Source organism: Tasmannia lanceolata, unplaced genomic scaffold (assembly GCF_043159265.1).
Source record: "Tasmannia lanceolata isolate RefF3 unplaced genomic scaffold, GAP_Taslan_0.1 ptg000015l, whole genome shotgun sequence".
In the NCBI taxonomy this organism is placed as follows: domain Eukaryota; kingdom Viridiplantae; phylum Streptophyta; class Magnoliopsida; order Canellales; family Winteraceae; genus Tasmannia; species Tasmannia lanceolata.
The window spans coordinates 50,284,438-50,306,562 of record NW_027518692.1 but is presented as its reverse complement, the minus strand read 5'-3'; the positions used below and the strand labels follow the sequence as shown (position 1 = coordinate 50,306,562).

At 37.6% G+C, this 22,125-nt stretch overlaps 1 protein-coding gene across 1 annotated transcript; it reads right to left on the bottom strand.

The window, feature by feature from the left end:
• Nucleotides 1–995: 995 nt before the first annotated feature.
• LOC143892218 (very-long-chain aldehyde decarbonylase GL1-5-like) lies at nt 996–22,125 on the bottom strand. Its single transcript, XM_077396676.1, has 10 exons — nt 21,972–22,125; nt 21,591–21,814; nt 20,349–20,581; nt 7,152–7,371; nt 5,192–5,567; nt 4,982–5,089; nt 3,688–3,888; nt 3,288–3,386; nt 2,704–2,877; nt 996–1,431 (listed from the first exon to the last, which is right to left on the bottom strand). The coding sequence occupies exons 1-10, from the start codon at nt 22,029–22,031 to the stop codon at nt 1,270–1,272; spliced, it is 1,857 nt and encodes a 618-aa protein (XP_077252791.1). The 5' UTR covers nt 22,032–22,125; the 3' UTR covers nt 996–1,269.

The following is a 22,125-nucleotide window of genomic DNA, read 5'->3' as shown; positions in this document are numbered from 1 at the left end:
CCAAATTTATTCTAATATATTCTCACATGGAAATCAACATACGCTTGATTATAATAGAATATTCCCATTAATTAAAATCTGCCTTCTTGATGCACGCTGTCAAATGATATCCGGTGACTGATGCTTGTTGTAAATGATGCTGAAGATGAATACTGATGTTGATTGCCAAAAAAAGTGCTGCTTGTAAGATGTGTTGTGAAGAGCCGCAACAGCTAGATAGGACTCAATCCTCTATGGGTGAGTCTTCATGACCTGATTTTGGATACTAATCCTCAAGGAAATGGGTCAATATGGACCAATGCCTCGACGTGAAATTCATTGAGAGGCCCAAGCTCGGTGACACACAATCTCCCCGAAGAAGCAAATGGAGATTATATGATTTTGGAACCCCAAGCTTGGAGATAGGCAATCTCCCTGAAGAAACAAGACGGGTTTAGGAATTGATAGGGGACCAAATGGAGATTTTTATGATTCTGGAAGTAATGTGACGGGTTTTTAGATGGAGAGATAGTGCCAGGGAGATGTCTCTCCGTCAGCCGCCGGAGATAGAGGTTTAACAGATTCTGGTCAGCCGGTCGATAGGATCAAGCTCTAGATTTTGGTCATCCAGTCGATACAATCGGGCTCTGATACCATGTGAAGTAAAAGATGATGATTTCATTTGTCTCTAGTTAATTACATTAAGTCAAAGTGCTGAAACACTTAAGAGATCATCATGATAAGATATAGATAAGAAGATAATATCATCCTTAGGAAGAGAATCCTATTCTAAACCAGTTGCCTACTATATTCTAACTATCCCTCATTTAACTCTCATCTAATACTTGATGATCCAACTGTCAGATTTGATCGGATCTTCAGATTTGAACAGATCTGATCTAATAAATTCTAATAAAAAGAGGCATTTTCAATGCCTAATCCCAAAAGAGGTTTATGTTTCCAATCCTTGTATATCCCTCTACTTCATAATTGGCAGCATTCCTCTTAATAATAGGTTCAGGATGAAAAGAGTTTTAGCCCAATTAAGACTAATCACTGTTATGTATCCGTAAATACAGAGTTTGATCACAATACAAACACTAAAACACATTATAGTGTTCAATACACACCATATTATCTTATATACTTCCAATCACCTATTGTACTAAAGACATAGATCACATAGCTTTAAGTTCTTTCCATGCAATTTCAATTTCTTTATAAGTAACATAGGACGTACTCTAGTATATATACTAAGAGAAGCATTTCTTTCTCCAGTGCATGACAGAATCACTCCTGCACGAGGGGACGGAACCCGTGCTGAATGGCAGCATCCCATACTTTGCCGACGTCAAGCATCGTGTTGCCGCACTCGTGTGCATCCCACTCTTCTAATGCGTGCACAATTCCAGCCACGCGCCATGCGCTCATAACCCTCCTAGGCAGCCAGTTCTGTTACACATGCAAAATAACAAAATGACATGTATTATATCTGAAAAAACAAAAGTTTTTTTTTTTTTTGAAAGATGACAGAAATATATTAAAATCATACGAAGAATACATGCATGTGGGACCAGTAGTCCCGAAAAAAATAAAAAATAAAATAAAAGTTCCATATGCTTGAAGTTTATCTGATTCCTTTACTGTGCTTTGAAGAAGCATTCTAAGGTTAAGAAACACTATTGTAAGAAAAAGGTAAGCCTTTTCAAGGATATATTCATCTTTTTAAGAGAAGTGAGAAGGGTGAGAATTTAGAGTTGTATAACAAATTTGAAGACAACCTCTTAATGCCTTGGGTGACTTTGCATTCTATTTATATACTTTTACATTTAAGACATGAAATATATGTGCAAAACTACCTTAGGTAAAACTACTAAAACTGTCTATAATTAAAATTCAAAACATAACTAAAAGGGTTTTGCTAGGGACATTGCATGAAGGCATTTCGCGGCTGGCTGTTTCGTGGGAGAGCAGCCACACGGCTCATTTTCAGCAGATTTTGTCTTATTCATTTAATTCATATGAGGTGGCTGCTCTCAAATGCAACAGCCAGCCGCGAAATGCCTTTCTGCGATGGTCCCTAGCAAATCCCTAACTAAAATTAACTACAAAATAACTACTACGTTCCCTAATCTACCAACCTAATGATCCATGATCTGATATAGTTTGACTAGAAGATCATAGTGGGTTACTAGCAATCTTCAATCAGCCTAGGTTGGGTAAGGTTGATATTTTGCTAAACAAATGAGTGAGATTCAACTTGGACCCACACATTTGAAAAGTTAAAAGTCTTGGTTCGATGGATTCAAGTCCTTCAATCAGTACTTTATGCTTTCTCATATAAAGGTTTGGACGAGTCGACTCATATTGCTGTCAAGTAAAATCAACTAGGCTGAATTTTGATTTGACCCAACTGGGTTACCAATTGACTTGATAAAAACTTGAGTGCGGCAAACATGTGTGTGTGGTAGTGTATTACTGAAGGTTTTATGATTTTAAGTCATGGGTACGAGTCTTTGAATCATATTTTATGTATTTCTGTTTCATGGAATTTTGGATGAGTCAACTCATTTTGCCAATTTGAGTTAACTATGCTGAATTTTGAGTTGACTTGTAAAGCTTTAGTACTTTGTGCAATGGGAAAAATCTATACATACCATGATGGAGAAGAAAGAAATTATTTTCAATGAGAAATTAAACAAACAATAGTCACAAGGCACTAACCTCACAAGCGTGCATGTTCTCAAGGGACTTAGGGATCTTCATTGCAGGAGTGTTGTAATAAACGCAGTCCTTACGTACTTTCTTTGGAGGGAACTGAGAGAAGGGAATGAAATGAGTCCCCTTCGGTGCCCTCTTTTGCTCTTCCTCTGTCAACCCATCTCCCACCAACCATATCTGTAAAACATAAAATTGTCACGCCAAGAGACCAAAAGGAGAGAATGCACTCGTGCAAGAAATCACGAATAAAAGAATTCATGCCTTGAAAGGCCTCTTTAAAAAGTCCCCATTTTTGTATGCCCGATTTTTAACTTCAAAATCCAGATAATTTCAAAACTCTCACATTTTTTTGAATTAAATGTGACGTTTCCGACTTAAACCCGAATCAAGCAAGAACTTAATGCATCAATTTCTGATATATTATTTGCTAATCATGTAAGAAATCTCACATGTATTAAATCGGACGAGTCAAAGGAGTTTTAATTTGACTCGTAGGGTTAAAACTGAGTCGATGATTGATTCGGAAAGTTCTTAAACAACCACGTAATTAATCCTCAGGCTTAAAAGGAAAAGAGATAAAATTTCACCTGGGAATTGAAACTATTAGAAAGGGCCAATAGACTCCCCAACTTTGCTGGAAACTGTAATTTCAGCTTCTCAAATTCATCTCTGCGACCCATTGCTACCTGCTCCAACTCAACTCATGTTAGAAATATGAAAAAGAGGGTTGGGCCCTGTCCCTTAGGCCCTGTTGTTTTGGATTTTGAGAATAGGTTGTTAGCCTAAAACTGATAATTGACTCAAAATTACCCACAACAATCAGTTCTCAAAAGCCAAAACAAATGGGGCCTTAGAGGTTAGGCCATAAGGGTGAAATATCACGGTCCAAAGTTAGGCCCCAAATGTGACCATAAATGGAAATAAGAGCCAAATTCTACACCATTTAGAAATAGAAATTAGCATTAGGACTGCAATTAAGCAATGTACCTGTATGCCCTTCTGGCATAAGGCTTGGGCAACAGCACAACCTGTCTTTGAAAGATTTCCTATCAGAAGAACCTGTTTTGTTCCTTTGGGAATGCTCTTGAGCACAACAGCAACTGCTAAGCTACTCCCATCCATAATTTTGATCTTTAGATTTGGGTGCTTCCGAAGGTAAAGTTCGCCGTTATTGTTCAGTTCCTCCCCCTAAAATACAAGGCAGAGTTATAAATTCTTAATTAAGAAATAAGAAGTCATCTCCTATTATAATTTATATATCTGAAAGAGAAATGGTACCGACGCTTAAAAATTTAGCATCCCACCATATCAAATTTTAATCTGTGCACAATGTTGGAATGAAAACCGTGAGATGGTAGTAGAAGATGAGATTCAAGACAAGAAACTTGTTCTCTTGATTCCAAACAAACAAAGAATGAAAACCAAGTTGTACTTCTCAAATCATTTCAAATGTCACTAAAATGACTTTATGTAGAAGATACAAAGCCCAAATTATAAACTGTATATATTTAAAATCCTAGTTGACACTTCTTAACTATACTTAGCTTTCCTAAGCAACCACTCACACACTAAGGCTTAGCTTTCCTATGAACAAGGTTATAAATTTTGACCGAAATCCGACGTTCAAGACCGAAATTGAAACGTTCCAAAACCGAAATGGGCGAAAAGGCGACATATCAAACCTTTCTACCAAATTTTGCCCGAAATTTCAGGATTTCGGCAGAAATTTTGGTTTCGGATAGGACCAAAATTCATGCCGAAACCGAAATTTAAAACCTTGCCTACGAAACCACCAACACACTAACACTGTCAAATGCAAAACATAAATATACTAAATGACATAAAATTCCAAGATAAAAACTAAGTCCCAAGAATAAAACAAACTCCCAACGAGATTAAATTTCCAATGTAGCAAACTCTCAATGTAGAAAGTCAGTGTAGCAAGTTTCAATGAAGAAGGTGGCAAGCTCCAGTCATATAGCAAGTTCCAAGAGAGGAGGCAGTCAAGTGGTTAAACTTCATTAGAATTCCAACATAGACAAAGTAAAAGCAAATCGATGAGAACAAATGATCTCATTAGAAAAAGTCTAATTTAAGAGTGGCAATACCATTTCTTTGTCTCAAAATACAACAAGAGAACCAAATAAAATCACCTGCATGGAGTTCTTCATGCAAAGTAATCACAACCCATCATTTTCTTACAAACACGAATTGTAAACTCGTTTATAAGAGAAATTAAAAACAAGATTTTGATTCTAATCTAAAGAAGGTATGAACTTGCCTGATTTAGAAGGCCTAAGCTTATAACCTTCACTCCCCCTTGGTCTGCCTCTAGTATGGCTTTCTCTATAAAGCTATTGATTACAGCTCTTTGCGAAGACATGAAATACTGCAAATGAACCCATCACATTAACCTAGCTATTTCCAAAACCATCATAAGAAAACACAAAGGCAAAAGATAAAAAAATCTGCAAAATTTTATTTCTCTTACATGAAAAGTGTATCTTGGTAATGCCCATGTCTGCATTTTGAGTTTGTCCAGCCTATTACTCTCCACAGTGAAGGTAGAACCAAAGATCCATGTTATCAACATAGAAAGCATTGTCAACGGCCATATCATCCACAAATACCATTTGGAAGCATAAGGTTTAGAAGCCACGGAGGCAAATCCAAGCCGTAGATGGTAGATGGAGTGTAATGTAGTTGGATGGGTGAGGTGAACTACATCAGGCATCTCCTCTTTTCCTTTGAGTGAAGTTTCATATAAGACATCTGAAGACTTGTCCACTGTACCATAGAGGTAATCGTACAATGGCATGAACAATGCGTAATTTGTTCGAAACTGAGTGTGATGGAGAGAATGATACCTGTTGGGAAAAAACAACTTAATTTCAGTGTAATTTCAGGAAAATAATGGGGAGATTGGGGTCCTCGTCCTTGGCTCAATATACTAGTGTTTCGTTGAAACTCAAAACCCATCACGACTTCCCTTATTTATTTTAAAATGGTGAATCATATTAGAATGGAAAGGGAAGCCCGAGGTGGGACAGCCCAATAGTACATATTACAAGATAAGAAAGCAGAAACATAAAATACACAACAACAACAGAACAAGACATGGCTGATCAAGGGGGAAGATAATCAAATCATTGTAAAGAGTCACTATTCACACCCCTCTTGGCTAATAGATCAACCTTCTTATTGGCCGCCCTCCTCACATGCTTCAAGACAGCCGATGACCCTGATATAATCTCGTGGATCTCATCTATGAACGGCAAGAATCTCCAAGGAGGCGCCACTCCCCCCTTAAGCCACCGGATAACATTTGAGGAATCCCCTTCAATAATAACCTTGTCAAGACAATCACCACTTATTTTCTTGATACCGTAGAATACCGCCTTAACTTCCGCCTCCGAAGCATCGCATACACCAATCGGACCAAAGAAGGCCCATTGAACAATGCCCTTGTCATTACGGCATAACCCTCCCACCCCGGCCGGCCCGGGATTACCAAAAGAAGCACCATCAAAATTAAGTTCGAACATACCAAGAGGAGGTGGATCCCATCTTTGGACGATGCTAGGCAATCTTTCACTACTAAAACACACTCCCACCCATCACGACTTACCTAAGCAATCTTTCAAACATAACCCTCCCACCCATCACGACTTCCCTAAGCAATTAAATCTCCATTTTCCCATACCCACCACTAACACTTCGCTAAGTCATTTTTCCATTTTTCCATACTCAAATCTGTCTTTCTTTAATGTGACATGAGTTGCTCTAGCCGCCACTACATGTGCCATGAGTTGAATTTAATCTCCTCCAAAGGACCTCATTGTCTATGTATCTATACGTTTGAAACTCTATTATGAAAGCATCAGCACTCCCTACTTAGGCGGAGCTGAGTTCGGACATGACTAAATTAGATTTTAGACCTGAGGTGCTCAAGCTCAGTCCATGTCTATACAACGGGCTACGAGCACCTCAGACCTAAGCTAGTGGCCAACTCGGTATTTCATGCTCGAACAAAATATAGGGATTTAGATTTTAGACCACCACTTCGTTAGGGGAGAGTTGCACAAGGCCGCACTTTGTAGACCAACACTCTGTTGCTTCTCTTTTCCTAAAAATGACTATCTTTTTTTTTTTTTTGAAATGGCAATAATTATATATCAAAGCAAATTAAGGAGGCCGAGATGGACCACCCATATCTACAAAAGGAAGCAAGAAAGAAACATGAACGAAGAAAAAACAAAATACAGAATGACTATATCTACGCCCCCATTGTTTGCCTTTTCTTAAAATCGTCTTCAGTCTCAAGAAAAGACAAACAAAAGAGGGTGAAATGCTTGGAAAGGGGATGGAAATATCGGTTCCCTAACTACAAAACCGTTTTAATGAAAAAAATGAATAAATAAGAAGGTTTAGGTTGTGGAGTGGAGACTTACGAAGGAGTATACATGATGTATTTAAGAGGGGGAAAGATTTCGAAGAGCCACTTTGGAACTATCTCAAAGTTGCAATGGCCCAAGTTATTCATGAAGTCAGAATAAAGCAAGTAAATAGCAATTCCTGCTATAGAACCCGTTCCTGTGAGTGTCATACCCATCTGTGGAATTGAAAAGAGTACCACATACGACAGGAGTTCTGCAAACGGATGAACCACAGCTGCCACACATGAAAAAAGAGTAAAAAATGGAATAAACACATTATTAGAGAGTAGATATGCTGCAGCGAAAAGTGCAATCTATTGAATATAAGTAGTAAGGAAAACCACAGACAATATAAGTTACAAAGGGGAGAGAAATTAAATTGAGAGGAGAGAAATGAACTAGTGGGAAATAATTTTTTTGAGCTACTGAAGAAACTGCCTCCATTATAAAAAGACATCATTTAATTAGAAACTACCTATTCAAAAAGCCATCGCACTTATAAACTACTAGCTTTGATTTTTCTACTCCCATGTTTATACACAAATCCCATAATACATCTTTGTAAGAAGGCAAACCATACATGCTACTTTTTTCATATCTGCTAGCTAAAAAAGGCACCATATGCGCATGCGAGAGTGGGGGAAATTTTTTTTTTTTTTTGCGAGAGAGAGAGAGAGAGAGAGAGAGAGAGAGAGAGAGAGAGAGAGTTTATTATGGTGTGAGAGGTCCACCTGAAGCTTAAAATCGATAGGGTACTTAATCAAATTCGATTTCCTAAGTTTGGTGTGGAGGGGGTGGATCGACCTTCGAGAGGATGAGATTGGGTCCTATGAAAAATTGAACCATCAGTGGTAGTACAATTGTCATTAAGAGGCCCAACCCAATCGACATCAGAGAAGGCTGGAATAGTGAGATCACATGATGAATGAAGGTGAAATGGTGGGCAGTGGGTCCTTTAACATATCTGAGAATATGCTACGCTACTATTATTTTTTTAATGTATAAAGAGTAGGCTGGAAATATGCTACACTACTTGCATGAGTGGTATTGGTTTTGTGCATAAATTGATAAGCCTAATTTACGACATATGAGATGTCAGACCTTGTTAAAATCAAAGATATTGGAGTATATTGACAATGCTTTAAGTAGTGACATTAGATAGAGGACCCCCGTCGAAAGTGGAGAGCTTGAAGCTACAAATAGTAGGGGTAGAGACTGGTTTAGCACTCAACATATCAAATTGTTGGAGTAAATCAATCGCATGCCTTGATTGAGTCAGTGTTGGAGTAAACTTCTATACCGAAAAAAAAAATAGTTTAGAGGATTGAGATCACACATGTCAAAACTCGAAACACTAAGAGAGGCAGACAAGGAGAGAAGTAATGCTGGCATAGTCATTAACTTCGCCATTAACAGTGATGACAATGTCAAAATCGTTAACTAGTAGAAAGATGGATCATGTGCATGGTGGCACTTTTGAAGAATAAAGACGAATCACTTCTGCTGCAGGATAGAGCATGGTTGTGTGAAGTGCCAAACTAAAGCGGACAAACCAAGATTGCAAAGCTTTTTTGAGAACATAGATTGCACTTTTGAGATGTCATACGTGAAAGGAGGAAGTAGGATCTTAAAAATAAGAGGAAGTGGCGTGTCCTCATTTGTGTAACCATGGAAGAATGCATTGATAATGTCGAGTTGTCTAAAGGGCCAGTTGTTGGAGAGAGCTACGGTGAGGACATGACAAATGGGCAGAGCCTTAACCATGCAAAATCAATGACCAGTTGTTGACGGAAACCTTTGGCTTCAAGATAAGTTTTATGATGCTAGATGGAGCAAACAGATTTGTGATTGGGTTTGAAAACTCATTTGCATCACACTATGTTACTCTGTGGGGGAGGCAGAACCAAGTACCAAGTGTAGTTGCGAAGGAGGACTCTGGACTGATACTGCAGTTGTTCAATCTTAGAGGCTTGTGTGAAGTGGGATCAGAATTGGGAGCAAAAATGATGAGAAGGCTATGGGTAAAGGATGTTTAGTAGCAAACAATGCCTTAGGTTTATGGAACCCATCCTTACTTTAGTCACCGTGGGATATGTATTGAGGATTGGTGTGACGGTGGTAGAGGTGGACCCAGGGGACACATGAGATGGTAAGGATGAGAGAGGGTTAGCAAAAGAGGAGGGTGGGTATTAGTATCTGAGGTGGATTATGATTGATAGGAAGTGGTGGTGAGGAGAGGCTATGGAGATTATGGATGAAGCATGATACACTGTAGAGTGCTAAAGGTGGAGGGAGGTGATGGTAAATTTTAGATATTCCTACAAAAGAAAGGAGATTTTCATCAATACGAATGTGTCGAAATGTGTAAATATGGACGAAGGATGGATCCAGGCAATTGTAATCCCTTTTTGAACTCATATCCAATGAAGATGCATGGGCAGATGTGTGGATCATGTTTGAAGTTGTTGCAATGAACGAGAAGAGGATAGCATGTGCAACCAAAAGCTCCCAATCCACGTCGGGTTTTTTTGTCCAAAGAAAATTCTATATGAAGTCTAGCATTGTAGATCAAATAGATACTAATTTGAGAAGCTTCCAACTAAAATGGTCATAGTAGACGAGCCTATCAAGGAGGGACTAATGTGGCAATGTTTACGCTCAGCAAGTTCAGTTTTTTTGGGTGTATGTAGGCATGTAATAAAATGATGAATCCCATGTTCAGTTAAGATTGAGTGAAATCAAGTCACGTGTACTATCACCCACCATCAGTTTGTATAGATTTAATCTCTAGAGATAAGTCATTTTAAAGAAAAAATCTTTAGAGATAAGGCATTCCCATTTATTTCTTTTCCGTCTTTAAATGTCCAATGAGCGTGATCGCATTGAGCAAATACAGAGAAGGTTCTTATGGGGGGATCGAATGATAAGAAAAAAAATGCACTTAGTAAAATGGGAGGAGGTATGCAAGCCAATAAAAGCAGGCGATCAAGGCATCGGAAGATTAAAATCAATAAATATTGCTCTTTTGGGAAAATGGTTGTCTTATGTGATAAGTCATGCTTCCTCTCATGTCTAACCCATAGTTACTAGAGTGGGAAGCGAAAGCGAGAAGCTCTAAAGAAAGTATGGGAAGAGAAAAGCTCTAAAGAAGGTAAAGATAAAATGTGAGGGATGCGTCATTCAAAGTTACTATGATGCATCTAATAGGCCTTATGGGAAGCGAACAACAAGTACATCGAAAGAGTAGGATTATAGTAGGTTAGGGAGGAAGGGTTAATATGGTTAAGGATTACAAGTAGAATGAATACTCCGTGACTAACTAGAATTATAAATTTACTGAATTTATAGCTTCACATGCTTTATTCATGTATATTTAATGTTAGTTTTTGAAAAAAGATCCACATAATTTTTATATAAAACTTAAGATGAATATTCAAATTTTAAATGCCCTATTTTTAAAATGTGTTTCTTTCTTATTATCTTAAGGAGAAAATATTCTTTTATGAGGAAATAATCACCTAAATAGGCAGCGTACTCTTAATTAAGAGCAAATGCATAGGAAGCGTCTGGGAAGCGTGCTTACCCTAAATTTGTGAAGCGAGTTTATGGGGAAGCGAAGTTCCCATCCAAGTAGGAAGTTTTCAGTAACTATGGTCTTATTTGTATAAGATAGACATTTTGGATTATAATAGTCATTTGCAGATTATGTTGTTGAATGTGAGCCCTCTATAGTTATCTGATTGAGCAAATTTTTGGTGATAAACTTCATTATTGTAAACATGAAAGATGGATAGCTGGGATTCAAATTCCCTTCTGAAAAAAATTTAAAAAAATCAGTCAGAATTATTGAATGAAATTCTAGCAATCAGTTAGTCCTATTTTTTGGAAGTTTCTTGAAACGATCGAAGAAGATGGAGATGTTTTGGAAATCGACTATAGAAATTAAAAAAGAAAAATTGGAATGTAATCAATCTTACATTGGTATAACTTCCAACCATTTATCATCTATCAATTACAAGCCGTTGGATTGATCTCAAATCAACCTCGGCCATCTATCATGATTGAATCCTCGCTAGAGTACTTCGAAAATTATGTCAAATAGGACAATTAACACAATATTTAACGAAACTAAGAAAATGAATGGAACAAATTTTCTAATTTGGAAACGACGAATCCAACCCATCCATACCCTTTATAGGGTTGACTAGTTTTTTGGATCTCCACATCTACATGAGTTAGCATGCATATCCCGATTCAATAATGATTCTCCAATTTTGACCATGTTTAATTAAAAATTAGGATCAGAAAATGGAAATAGGTCTAAATAATCAGATCATAAATCAAAATAATGGTCAGGGGCTCTCCTAATTAGGTAAGTTTGACCATACAATGAATTAATTGAAGATTTTATTATTATTTAAAACTAACGAATTGTATAATCAAACAATTGGGCAAGAAAAAACAATTAGGTGCTTGTAGACACCCCATTTTGACTGTGCCATAAATCCTCCAAATTTGTGCAAAACCCCATCAAATGAATGAATTAGGGTCCCAAACTTCACCCTAGGCTAGGTTAGGGTCCCACCAAGGTCCCTGCAAAATTTCGTCGAAATCCGAGTGCGTTTGCCTAGCGAACGAGTGACGCAATATCGTAGTGCAAATACGCATAAGGGGGGTGAATTATCCTAGAACGGTACAAAGCAGATTCCGAATAGGACACGATCCGAAGGTGCGCCCATCAATTTTTGCGTCGACCGCACGCCCTATCCACTTGTAGTGTGAATATTAACCTTCTGAAAAGTCTATAAATATCTGTTTAAACCCTCATTTTGGATGAATTAAGTTTTTCCTCAAATTTTTAGAGAGAGAGAGAGAGTGAGAGAAAACGAGAGTTTAAGAGAGAGAAACTAGATCTCATTTTTCATTTCTTCCGATCGTTCTTCATCTTCTCTGGTCGAGCTCCGGTGAGATTCCGGCCAACATTCCGATCGATCATTCTTCTGCACTCGGATTTGTCCTTTTCTATTTCCTTTGAGCTCAAATCTAGATCTTTACTTTATCAAAACCCTAACTTCATCGTTCTTTCTTTTCTCCGATCGGCTATTTCTCTCCGGCAGATCTCCGTTTGATCTTCGGCCTAGCTTTTATTTGTTCGATCACCATAAATCTTTTCTCACTTTCATTTTTTTTTAACATATCTAATTGTTCCTTACTGTTAAAAACCCTAACTTTTCCCTTGTCTTTCTTCTTCGGCCATTCTTGCCGAAGCACCGGTGAAACTCTGGTCAATACATTTACTTCTGTATCTTCTATCCTTAGCCATATATCTCCTCTTGATTTCATCTAAGGAGCCATAGATCTGCTACTCTTTTGTTTTTGAACCCTAGTTTCTTTCAAAATTAGGAAGCTCTAATTACAAGTGATTTTTCTTCAATTGGAGCGTGCAACAGAAATTCAAGGCGTGATTGGTTTCAGCAGATTTATTTTATGTTATAAACACTTGAGTTGAGTGGAATTTGGATCAGCAGCTTAAAGGATCATTTTTACGTTTTGAGATTTGTGGAAGAATTTGGAAGGCTATGGAGTTTATATTGAAGGGTATTTTGGTGCTAAAAGGACTCAGGTAAGTCTTTTGTTCGGAAAATTGATTCTATTTTGGAATGCAATGGAAAATAACTTAGATACGTGATTTTATATATTTGATTTCATCAAAATTGTTCAGTTAATTAGATTGTTGTTGATTTCATTAAAGCTTTATGTCATACCACGGTTTACAAGTCATGCCTTGATAAATTTTTTTTTTTTTGGCTATATTTGTGCATCTTATAAGTATTTTAGAAGGTATTCATCTGGTCTGTTGGAGCTCATATTACATTGGAATTATATGATGATTGATTAAGAGGATGATAGGTGGCCTATTCAGAAAAATTGAGTTTTAAAATTATGTAGATGCTCCTGTTATATTCTAGTTCAAGAGTGGGTGGAATTTTTTACCTTAAGATTGTAAACTCCACTGCATTGTTGAGTTTTAGAATTATGTAGATGCTCCTGTTATATTCTAGTTCAAGAGTGGGTGGAATTTTTACCTTAAGATTGTAAACTCCAGTGCATTGATTACATGTAGAAGTTATTTCATATGGATCGAAGGAGGGCATATGAATGGATTGTGTTTGTTCTTTGAATTGAACATGAGTACAGTAATTAAAAAATAGGCTTTGTTTGTTGACATTGAAGCATTGAATCGAACTTGAGTAATACTTGTTCATTGCCTGTTTTTCAATTTAGTCATCTATATACTATTAAAAAGGCAAGATGTGGGATGCAAGTTTAGGTGTATCCGTTGTTCCCTTATATGTTTGGATTTTTAGCATTATACAACAACAATTCTTTCTTTTGTAGTCAAGATATAGTGAAGTCCATAGCAGCCCCAATGCCTTTGATAATGGCAGCCCCTTTTGATACCCTCATTTCATTTTTGATATGTACAATCATCTTCACTATGATATTAGCAATCCTCATTTCAACCCTTTTTCACCATGTCTTGTCCCTACACAGACCACCATCTGTATAAGCTCACTTTCCCTTGTTTTTATCCCGCAGCCAACATCTTTTTACCCAATTTTTTTTTAGCCAATTGTTTTGGTGTGTCTACACTATATTCTGTCATTTCACATTATTAATAGATGGCCCAAATGAGAATGTGAGATAATTTTATCCACTCTTTATTCCAGCGTGATTATCAGTTTAGAGTGAATTCTTTTATGTTCAAAAACTTTAACTTGTCGAGACCATTACTTTGTTCAAATGATCTCATTAGGATAGCTTCCCTTCTTTGCCCAAATTAATTTTACATTATGTTTAAAGTTGTAATGGTCTTTGATGCTTGGGTCAGGTAGTATGCAAGTTCAGGACTTTCTTCCTTTTATAATTATAGCCTTAAATTTGAAGCTTTCTTGATTGATTCTTGTATTTCGATTAAGGGATAAATTTCTCGGCATTAGAACCCATGTTTGTTGGAAGAATGACAGTAATCAGTAGTATATTATAATCTGTCAGTACTAATGCTATCATACTCAATTGTTGGATAAGCTTGGCCTGCATATTTTATACTATTTCTTAGACCATAATTATCGTGTACATTGGCTAGTGTAAACTGTAAAGGGTACAAAGCCTGTTGTGATGGAGTTTTTCATTTGAGTCCCTATGTTTAACACTATCTCTATCATAAAAAAAAAACTGGAAGTATTATCAGTTTCTGTTTTAGATTTTTTTTTTTGGGTTGAGAAATAGTTAAAGTCTTTTATGATTGCATTATTAGACTTTAACATTATCACCAAGTTATTCATTCTCAATAACCATAGTTTATTCAGGGCTCATGATGTCAATATTACTAGTAAAGATATGAGTATAATTTAGATCCCCATTATTTTTCTTTAGTAAATAATATGGGTTACAGCCATGTTGGTAAATATTTGTATTAATAAGTATTACTTCTTTTTGGGATATTTGATATTTACACTGTCACAGTGGAAGAATAGAATTACTTGAAACTGTTATTTCACATGATTGAAATACTAAGAATTTTGTCATTGTTAACTGAAATAAGGAATGACAATTCTATTATTAAAAGTGGAAGTCTGAAGAATTTTTGCCGTGGTTTTACTTGTTGACCATCATATAGAATTTTTATATATGAGCTTTTCAAGTTTGTCCTGGATTTTATGTTTAGATCACCAGTTACATGCTCATTTAGCTGTCTTGCTACATATCACCTGTATACATGAATTATTCTGCTTAGATTTATGATGGTAATCAAATGTTGCTGATTAAAGTTATTATGTTGAAGGTTATATCTTAGTATGTACAAATATCACTTGCTCAATTACTTGTTATATCATATGACATATGTTCTGGTGATTTGTTTTGTTGGATTCAATGATAATCATTTTATTTTATTTTAAAAAAAATGGTTGTGCGGATACTTTTTAAACCAGAATATGGCATGAGGATGTTATGATATTTTAAGATCTCTTAAGAAATTAGAAAATAGCGATTAGAGTGATACTAATATGTTTTTATTATAAGGTCTAAGCTATAGGAATTCCCATCTTTAGAGAGACCTACCCAGTCGTGGTAATATTCCTTTCTTTCTTCTTTTCTCTATGGACTTGCATAGTCTTTAGAGATCCTTAGAATTTGTCCTCTCATTGCATGGGCGATGAAAGAGTCATCTAGAGCCCCCTTTGAGGAGACTGTCTATGTCTCATGTAGGAAAATTTAAACCCTTTGGAGACAGATTTTGGCTCATTGACCCTAGTTATCCTTTTGTTTTATGAGACATGTCATGTCTCATTAGAGTCTTTCTCAGAGTCACTAACATAGGATTCTGTCCCTAGCCAGAGAGTCAGTCTTTCAGGAGTCCGTCCTATCATAATAGGGGTTAGGATTCTGTTCAACCTCTCATCAAGTCATATGATTTTATCCAACCCCTGTAAGGTATAGGATGCTGCCCAAACCTTACAGAGTTATGATTCTATTCCCCCGCAAAGCATAGGATGCTGTCCAACCTTTGCGGGATATTAGGAGTCTGTCCTACCCTTATGATTATAGGATTCTGTCATCTTGTGTCAAAAACAATAAAAACACTTGAAAAACATCTCAAAAAACCAAACATCTGAAAAGTCTTGAGTCATTAGGAGCAGTAAGGAAAGTCTGTTCCAAACTACGTTGGCTTGATCTCTTTCCACAGGGTACGTAGTGCAGCTTGGGATCCTTATCCCAGGTCCAGCCAAACATTTCAAACCTTCCAAAAATACAAAAAATCTTCAAAACCTTTTCAAAAAGATCTTCCCCTAGAGTCAGGAGTCTGTCCTAGATGTTTGGGGTGTTTTGGAGTTAGGAGTCTGTCCTGATTGTGTTGATATGTTGTGTCTTGTTGCGTGAGTGTCCCTAGAGTTAGGAGGCCTCGAGTCGTAGTCGGTTAGACACTTAGTCGAACCGATGGCTAGACCATGATGCATTTAGTTGGCCATGGTTTTCCTTAGGATGCTCAGCCTAGTTACACATAGGATATAGGAACCACCTGCATTAGCTTAAGGCTAACCAACTTGCATTATTTAGGGCAAATAGGGACTCCTAAAAATTACAATTTACTTGAATTTAAGCAATCGCATAAGAAGCTTTAAAAACTAGTCAGGTTTAGTTGATTGAGTTTAGGATAGCGGTCTTAGATGGTTATGCATCGTAGTTTAGAACAGGTCATCGAACTACGTTGATTTTGATTCTTCCCGAGGTCGGGATACGTAGAGCAGCCCGGATGGATGACCATCTTGGTCCGAGTCAAGTATTGCATTAGAGTTTTAGGATTTGTTATGTCGAGTCAGGTGTAGAGTTAAGTCGTGATGTGTGTTTTGTTGTGTTTTCTTACTTTCATGTACAGACCCTATACCTTTAGCTGTAGCATGCATGTGTTTGCACACCAGAACTTAGACATCATTTAGACAATTTACTCAAAATCTAGCTATTCTTAGGTGACCCTTATTTCATTTATTTTGTGTGTGTTTATTATTCATCTCTGAGACATGCATGATTAGGTAGACGTCTTCTCGGAGATATATGTTCCCATTTCACATGACCTTTGTCCAAAACTCTTCAAAATCAATAATAAATGACATAAGAGACCAGGTGCTTGCACTTGGGCGGACGAGGTGCTCTTCGGACCTTCCAAATTCGTAACCAGGCACAAACCTTCTTTTATATCTCTAGTTATCCATTGCAACAGAGCATAGTATGAGATCCAGGGCCCACTTCCTTGGATGGCGACTCTTCTTTGTTTTAGGTACGTCTCGAATCTGGGCTAGTTCCCGAATCGAGAGGTATCTCACCTTACATCGCCACTCATGCTGTGAGAGGCACTTCTTTCTAGAGTTCCTTGGTAGAGCTCTCCATTCGCGTGGATGACCTAGAGACTTCCGGGGGCTCGTCCCCCGCCTCTCTCGGATCGGGGTCCACAGTGCTAAATAGGTTCAAATAATGACAATGAATATATGAATATAATAAATATATAATTGCAATACTCATATCATGGTTGAATAATGATAATGAATATATGATTGTTGCAATCATATGTGAATAGATGTTTTAGAAACAATTCATTATTTTATCAAAGAGTGATGACTTTGGCCTTTCTAGGGCCTGAAAGCAATATAGTCTCTATAAGTTAGTCGTAGTAGTGGACACCTAACCTTTGTGAATGGAGATCTTATGAAAAAGTTTCAGCGGGTAGAAACAAAATTGTAGGGTGGTTGAGAGGAGACTGAATATTTTGAGGGGTATTCCTTAGTCTCGTTACTATGGTGATAGTACTCATTATCGTGATAGCTTTAGGATGGGTATAAACTCTTAATGAGCGTAAAGAAGGATTTTGTAAGGTGTAGGACGCAGAGCACCCTTGGAGGATTCACATATATAAGTACAGTAGTGAGGTTGCTATTGTGGCAAGCCATGCTCCTCCATAAACACACTCATGAAAACAAAATGCGCGTGTATGACTGTAAAGCATCAAACTGGTTAGAACTCAATTATTTGTCCCTACTGTTTGTGTTGTAAGATGAAGTCTAAACTGAATAACTTTGTTCAAAACCTAGTTTACTACAGCTCCTTCAGACATAAACTTATTAACACTAAGTGTAGGTTAATGTCCGAAAGACACTTGCTCCTGGTGGACCATAAATCAGCTCGCCTGTTTATTAAAAAATTTTAAAACATGTGACAGACTTTTAGTTTTGCTTTAAAAGTTCTAATAAATTTTCTTTTGATTTTTTGCTAATTTTTAGGAGCATAAGATTTTTTAAGAAGATTCAAGGACGTTAAGAGATTTTTTTTTTTTTTGGTGGTGGGGGGGGGGGGGGGGGGGGGGGGGGTGGTTGTCATCCTCCTAAAAAGAGTTTTCTCAAAAAACTAATTCTTTCTTCTCTTCATTTCATTCTTGGTTTTTTTTATATTTTATTATTTTGCAATACTGGCAATTACAAGCACAGAAATTACCCTAGAGGATCATTGTATGCTAGGAGATAAATGTCAGCCAACCTAGTCCAGTTCAGTAGGTGACATATTGTGTCTCTAAGCACTAAACTTTTTCTTATTTATATCTTTATTATTTTGATTTATTGTTATTAAATCTGTAATAAAAATATTAACAGAAATTTCATGTTTGAATTTACGACCATATCCGCAAAACGATATTGATCAAGGAGCGTGGAGAGAAGATGGTTGATGTTCGAGTGGTGAGATAGGGATTGGCATTGGAGTTGACGTTCGAAGAAAGCTCATGGGCCGGCCATTATCAAGTGCGGAAGGAGAAGGAAGAGAAGGAAGAGGACAATAGGATCAACGCAATGAGAGAAAACGATTGCTCTCTAATAACATGTAAACTTTTTTGATCTCTTAGGCTTAGTGTTTGTCGCTCATATGTACTGAGCCTAGGGGTGTAAACGAGCCGTGTTGAGCCGAGCTTGGCCAGGCTCGGCTCGGCTCGGCTCGTTAAGCTCAAAAGCTCGGCTCGGCCAGGCTCGCGAGCCTTATCGAGCTCGGGTTATATTAAGTTCACACCCCTCATCTTCTCTGGACAGCCCTATCTAGTGTAATTTGACTACTCTTTTTACACTACGGGGGGTGGTCCAAGTAACAAATGAGGTTCCAAAAAATAAGTGACATATTTTGCCTCTCCCTTTCACTCCCTAGACAACCGGCTCGTTAAGGATTCGAGCCGAGCTCGAGTGAGCTTCCGAGCCCGAGCCAAAATTGACACCCTTAACTGAGCCTTGGTTCTCCCTCTCTCGCATGTTCCAAGTTAGCGTTAGTTTTGTGCTTTTATTGTATCATCTTTCTCTTTATCAAATAAATCTGTAGGGGTCTCCGCTAAACCCCAGCTTACCCATAAAAAAAAAAATGTAAACTTTTGTAGTTAGAAATCTAATCGTGGTACACGCTTGACTCCTTTGTGTTGGGAAAGTTGACTTGTTTCCCACCACCACCACTTTCCTATTCTAGCTAGGATTGTGCAGTGTGGTGGGAAGGCAAAAGGAGAGAGTTTCCTAATATTATTAGGAAAGGGAAGAGAGTGAAATCGTGAGATAAGAGTGACGTTTGGGTCTTTTGTGGGTTGCGGCAAACAAGAGAGGGAGAGTAAGAAAGAGAGAAACGGAGAGAGAAAGGGTGAGAGAAGAGGTTTTCTTCTCGGGCTTCCTCTTGAGTTTTTCTCAGGTTTCTCTTGTTGGGAAGCAAGGGAAAGGGTTGCGGTTTGTGGGTTTGGGGCTATAATCCACTATAATCGTTATATTGTTTTCTCATAGTGGAAGATCGTGTTTTCGCCCGTGGCCATAGGCATCTTGGCCGAACCACGTAATTCACGCTGTTCATCTTGTGGTTTGCTTCTTGTTTTACTTTTTGTTTAATTGTGCACGATCGGATCAGATTTGCCTGGTTGCGGTTTTCAATATATAAAGATAAGTACATGGTAGTAATTAGCAATTATGTAAGGGAAATGATTTCAGAGCTACCATGGTTTGATAAAGATGTGTGACACATCTTGTCGTTTAGTATTTAAAGGCCGGTAAGAGCTTTTTGAGAACCGAAATATTCTTCTCAACGCGCGCATCTTATCAAAACATGGTAGCGCTGAAATCATTTCCTTATCTAATGATAGTATTAATCACTGATATACATTGAAAGAGTCAGTGTCAATCCAATCTCTTGAAATAGAAGAAAAATATTGGTATCCATAGAAAGAGCTGAAAGTAATCCAAATTCTTGAAATAGAAAGAAAGATATATATACCTACGCAAAAAAAGAAAGAAATTAAAGATATGAGACAGGAAGGAAGATGATATGAAGACCGACCAATGGGAAAGCCCAACAATGAGAATGTATCTTATATCAGGACGCACAAAAACAAAAAACAAAGCAAAAACACAAAAACAAAAACAAAAACAAAGATAAACACAAAAACAAAGCAGCCAAACAGTACTTAAGAAGCAAATGGTTGCATGTTTGAAATAAAATAGGTGGGGCCATTCTGAAATAAATGTGTCAATTTGTATGTAGTGAGTAACGAAAGAAGGACGATCAACAGTAGAAAACCCGCCTCACATATCATGTTCAGTTCACCATATATAATATAAAGTTTAATATCACATAGTGAGAGGAACTTACATGTTATTGGTTCTGTAACAATGGAGGAATGGTGATGCGAGTGGTAGCGATTATACAAGTAATGATGGTGTAACGCTCTATGAAGCCAGTAGTAGAGGAACTCCACAGGACCCGCATGTAGAAGCATTGCAATAATTATACCATCCGTTCTCCAAATGGGTAAGTGGCCAGCCCCTGGTATAAATTCACTAGATATGTAGAGAAGAATTCCACCCAAGAGTATATGATCATCCCTGCAATTCATTTCTGATACACATAAGAAAGAGAGAAAGGAGAGACATTGTGAAACAACGAATTACTCCCAAAGCTTAAGTTATTAGAGTTGGTGTTATTTAATTATTATTTATACTTTAACACCCCCTCACATGTGGCCCCTCTTTTGGATTGGCTGTACACATGGATTTTTAGGATTTTTAATAAATCTGGCAAACGGGCGGGCCGGGCCGGTTTTGACCCGGCCCGTACGGGTCCGGGGTCAAACGGGCCTGGTCAAAATGACCCGGAAATTTCTACAAGTCACTAAACTTGGACCCGGACCCGGCCCGTATGGGCCGGGTAGACCCGCGGGCCACCTTGATTTTTGACATTTTTTTTATTTGTATAGGGATTTGCTAGCCACCTTCACCAACCATTTATGTTGACTGTTTGAGAGATTTGTCTTATTGTCGCGTGTGCAAACTGCAAAGATTGGTTGAAGTACGATTTGTGAAAAGGTGGCTAGCAATAAATAATAATCATGGGTACTAAGTTTTAAATGAGAAATTACGGGAAAATGGAACAAAAGTAGAAAAATTACGGGAAAAAAACCGAAAGAAATATGACAATTACGGAAAAAATACATAGAAAAACCAAAAGTTATGACAATGACGGAAAAAAATACACGGAAAAAGTAAAAATTATGACAATTACTGAAAAAAAGTGCCAAAAAGGTGCCAAAATAAAACCTTCGCACTTCTCTACAGGCGCCCGCGGGTCCACCCGGCCCGGCCTAGTTTTGACGGACCGGGTGGACCCGCGGGTCAATTTCAAACGGGTCACTGATTGGTGACCCGGACCCGTAATTTATGGGCAGGTCCGGGTCACTTTTTGCCATGTCTAATTTTTAATATTAAATATTTGTTGGATTTTGAACCCAACAAGGCAATAGCTCTATACCAACCAATTACTCCAAAAGCTTAAGCTAATAAAGTTGGTGTTATTTAATCATTTATACATTGAGAGAGAGAGAGAGAGAGCACGAACCAGTTTCCTTCTCTATCCACCTGTTCAAATTCAATACCCTTTCGAACTATGGTATGCTTGTTTCTAGCTGTTTGTAAGCGGGATAAGCTTATCCAAATCTGATTGTGAACTAATCTCGACACCACTAGAAGGATGATGAGCAAGTTAGAGAGATCCTTCTCTTCTTGTCCTTTCGTCATGAACGAGTGTATGCTATGTACTACAAATGGTGTCAAAACCACGTACTTGAACCACAAGAAAAACAAAAGCATCAGCAAAATAAGAACATAAATAAAAGAGGACTACGTGGAGTTTAAGACAAGATTACGTAGTTAAGTAAAATATGTACAAAAGTTGGAGGAGAATTATAGAACAAAAAAAGGAAGGGTAATATGGGAATACCTTGTAGCCTCCGAGCTTTTGCCATGGCCATTGGGACAAGAGGCCTGGTTTGGAAGCCATAGTTGTTTCTTTCTTGGGTTCACTGATTTTTTTAGTTTAGGAAATTTATACAATTTGAAGGTATTTGTTCACGAGGGTATATAAATGCCACCAC

What these genes read in the sequence shown, in the direction of transcription:
- LOC143892218 (XM_077396676.1), bottom strand. Translation starts at nt 22,031, where the DNA reads ATGGCTTCCAAACCAGGCCTCTTGTCCCAATGGCCATGGCAAAAGCTC. An exon ending in TGTTACAGAACCAATAACAT is followed by an intron (nt 7,372 to 20,348) that starts GTAAGTTCCTCT and finishes CATGTGTGGCAG; the next exon opens with CTGTGGTTCATCCGTTTGCA. An exon ending in TATGCCAGAAGGGCATACAG is followed by an intron (nt 3,387 to 3,687) that starts GTACATTGCTTA and finishes GAGTTGGAGCAG; the next exon opens with GTAGCAATGGGTCGCAGAGA.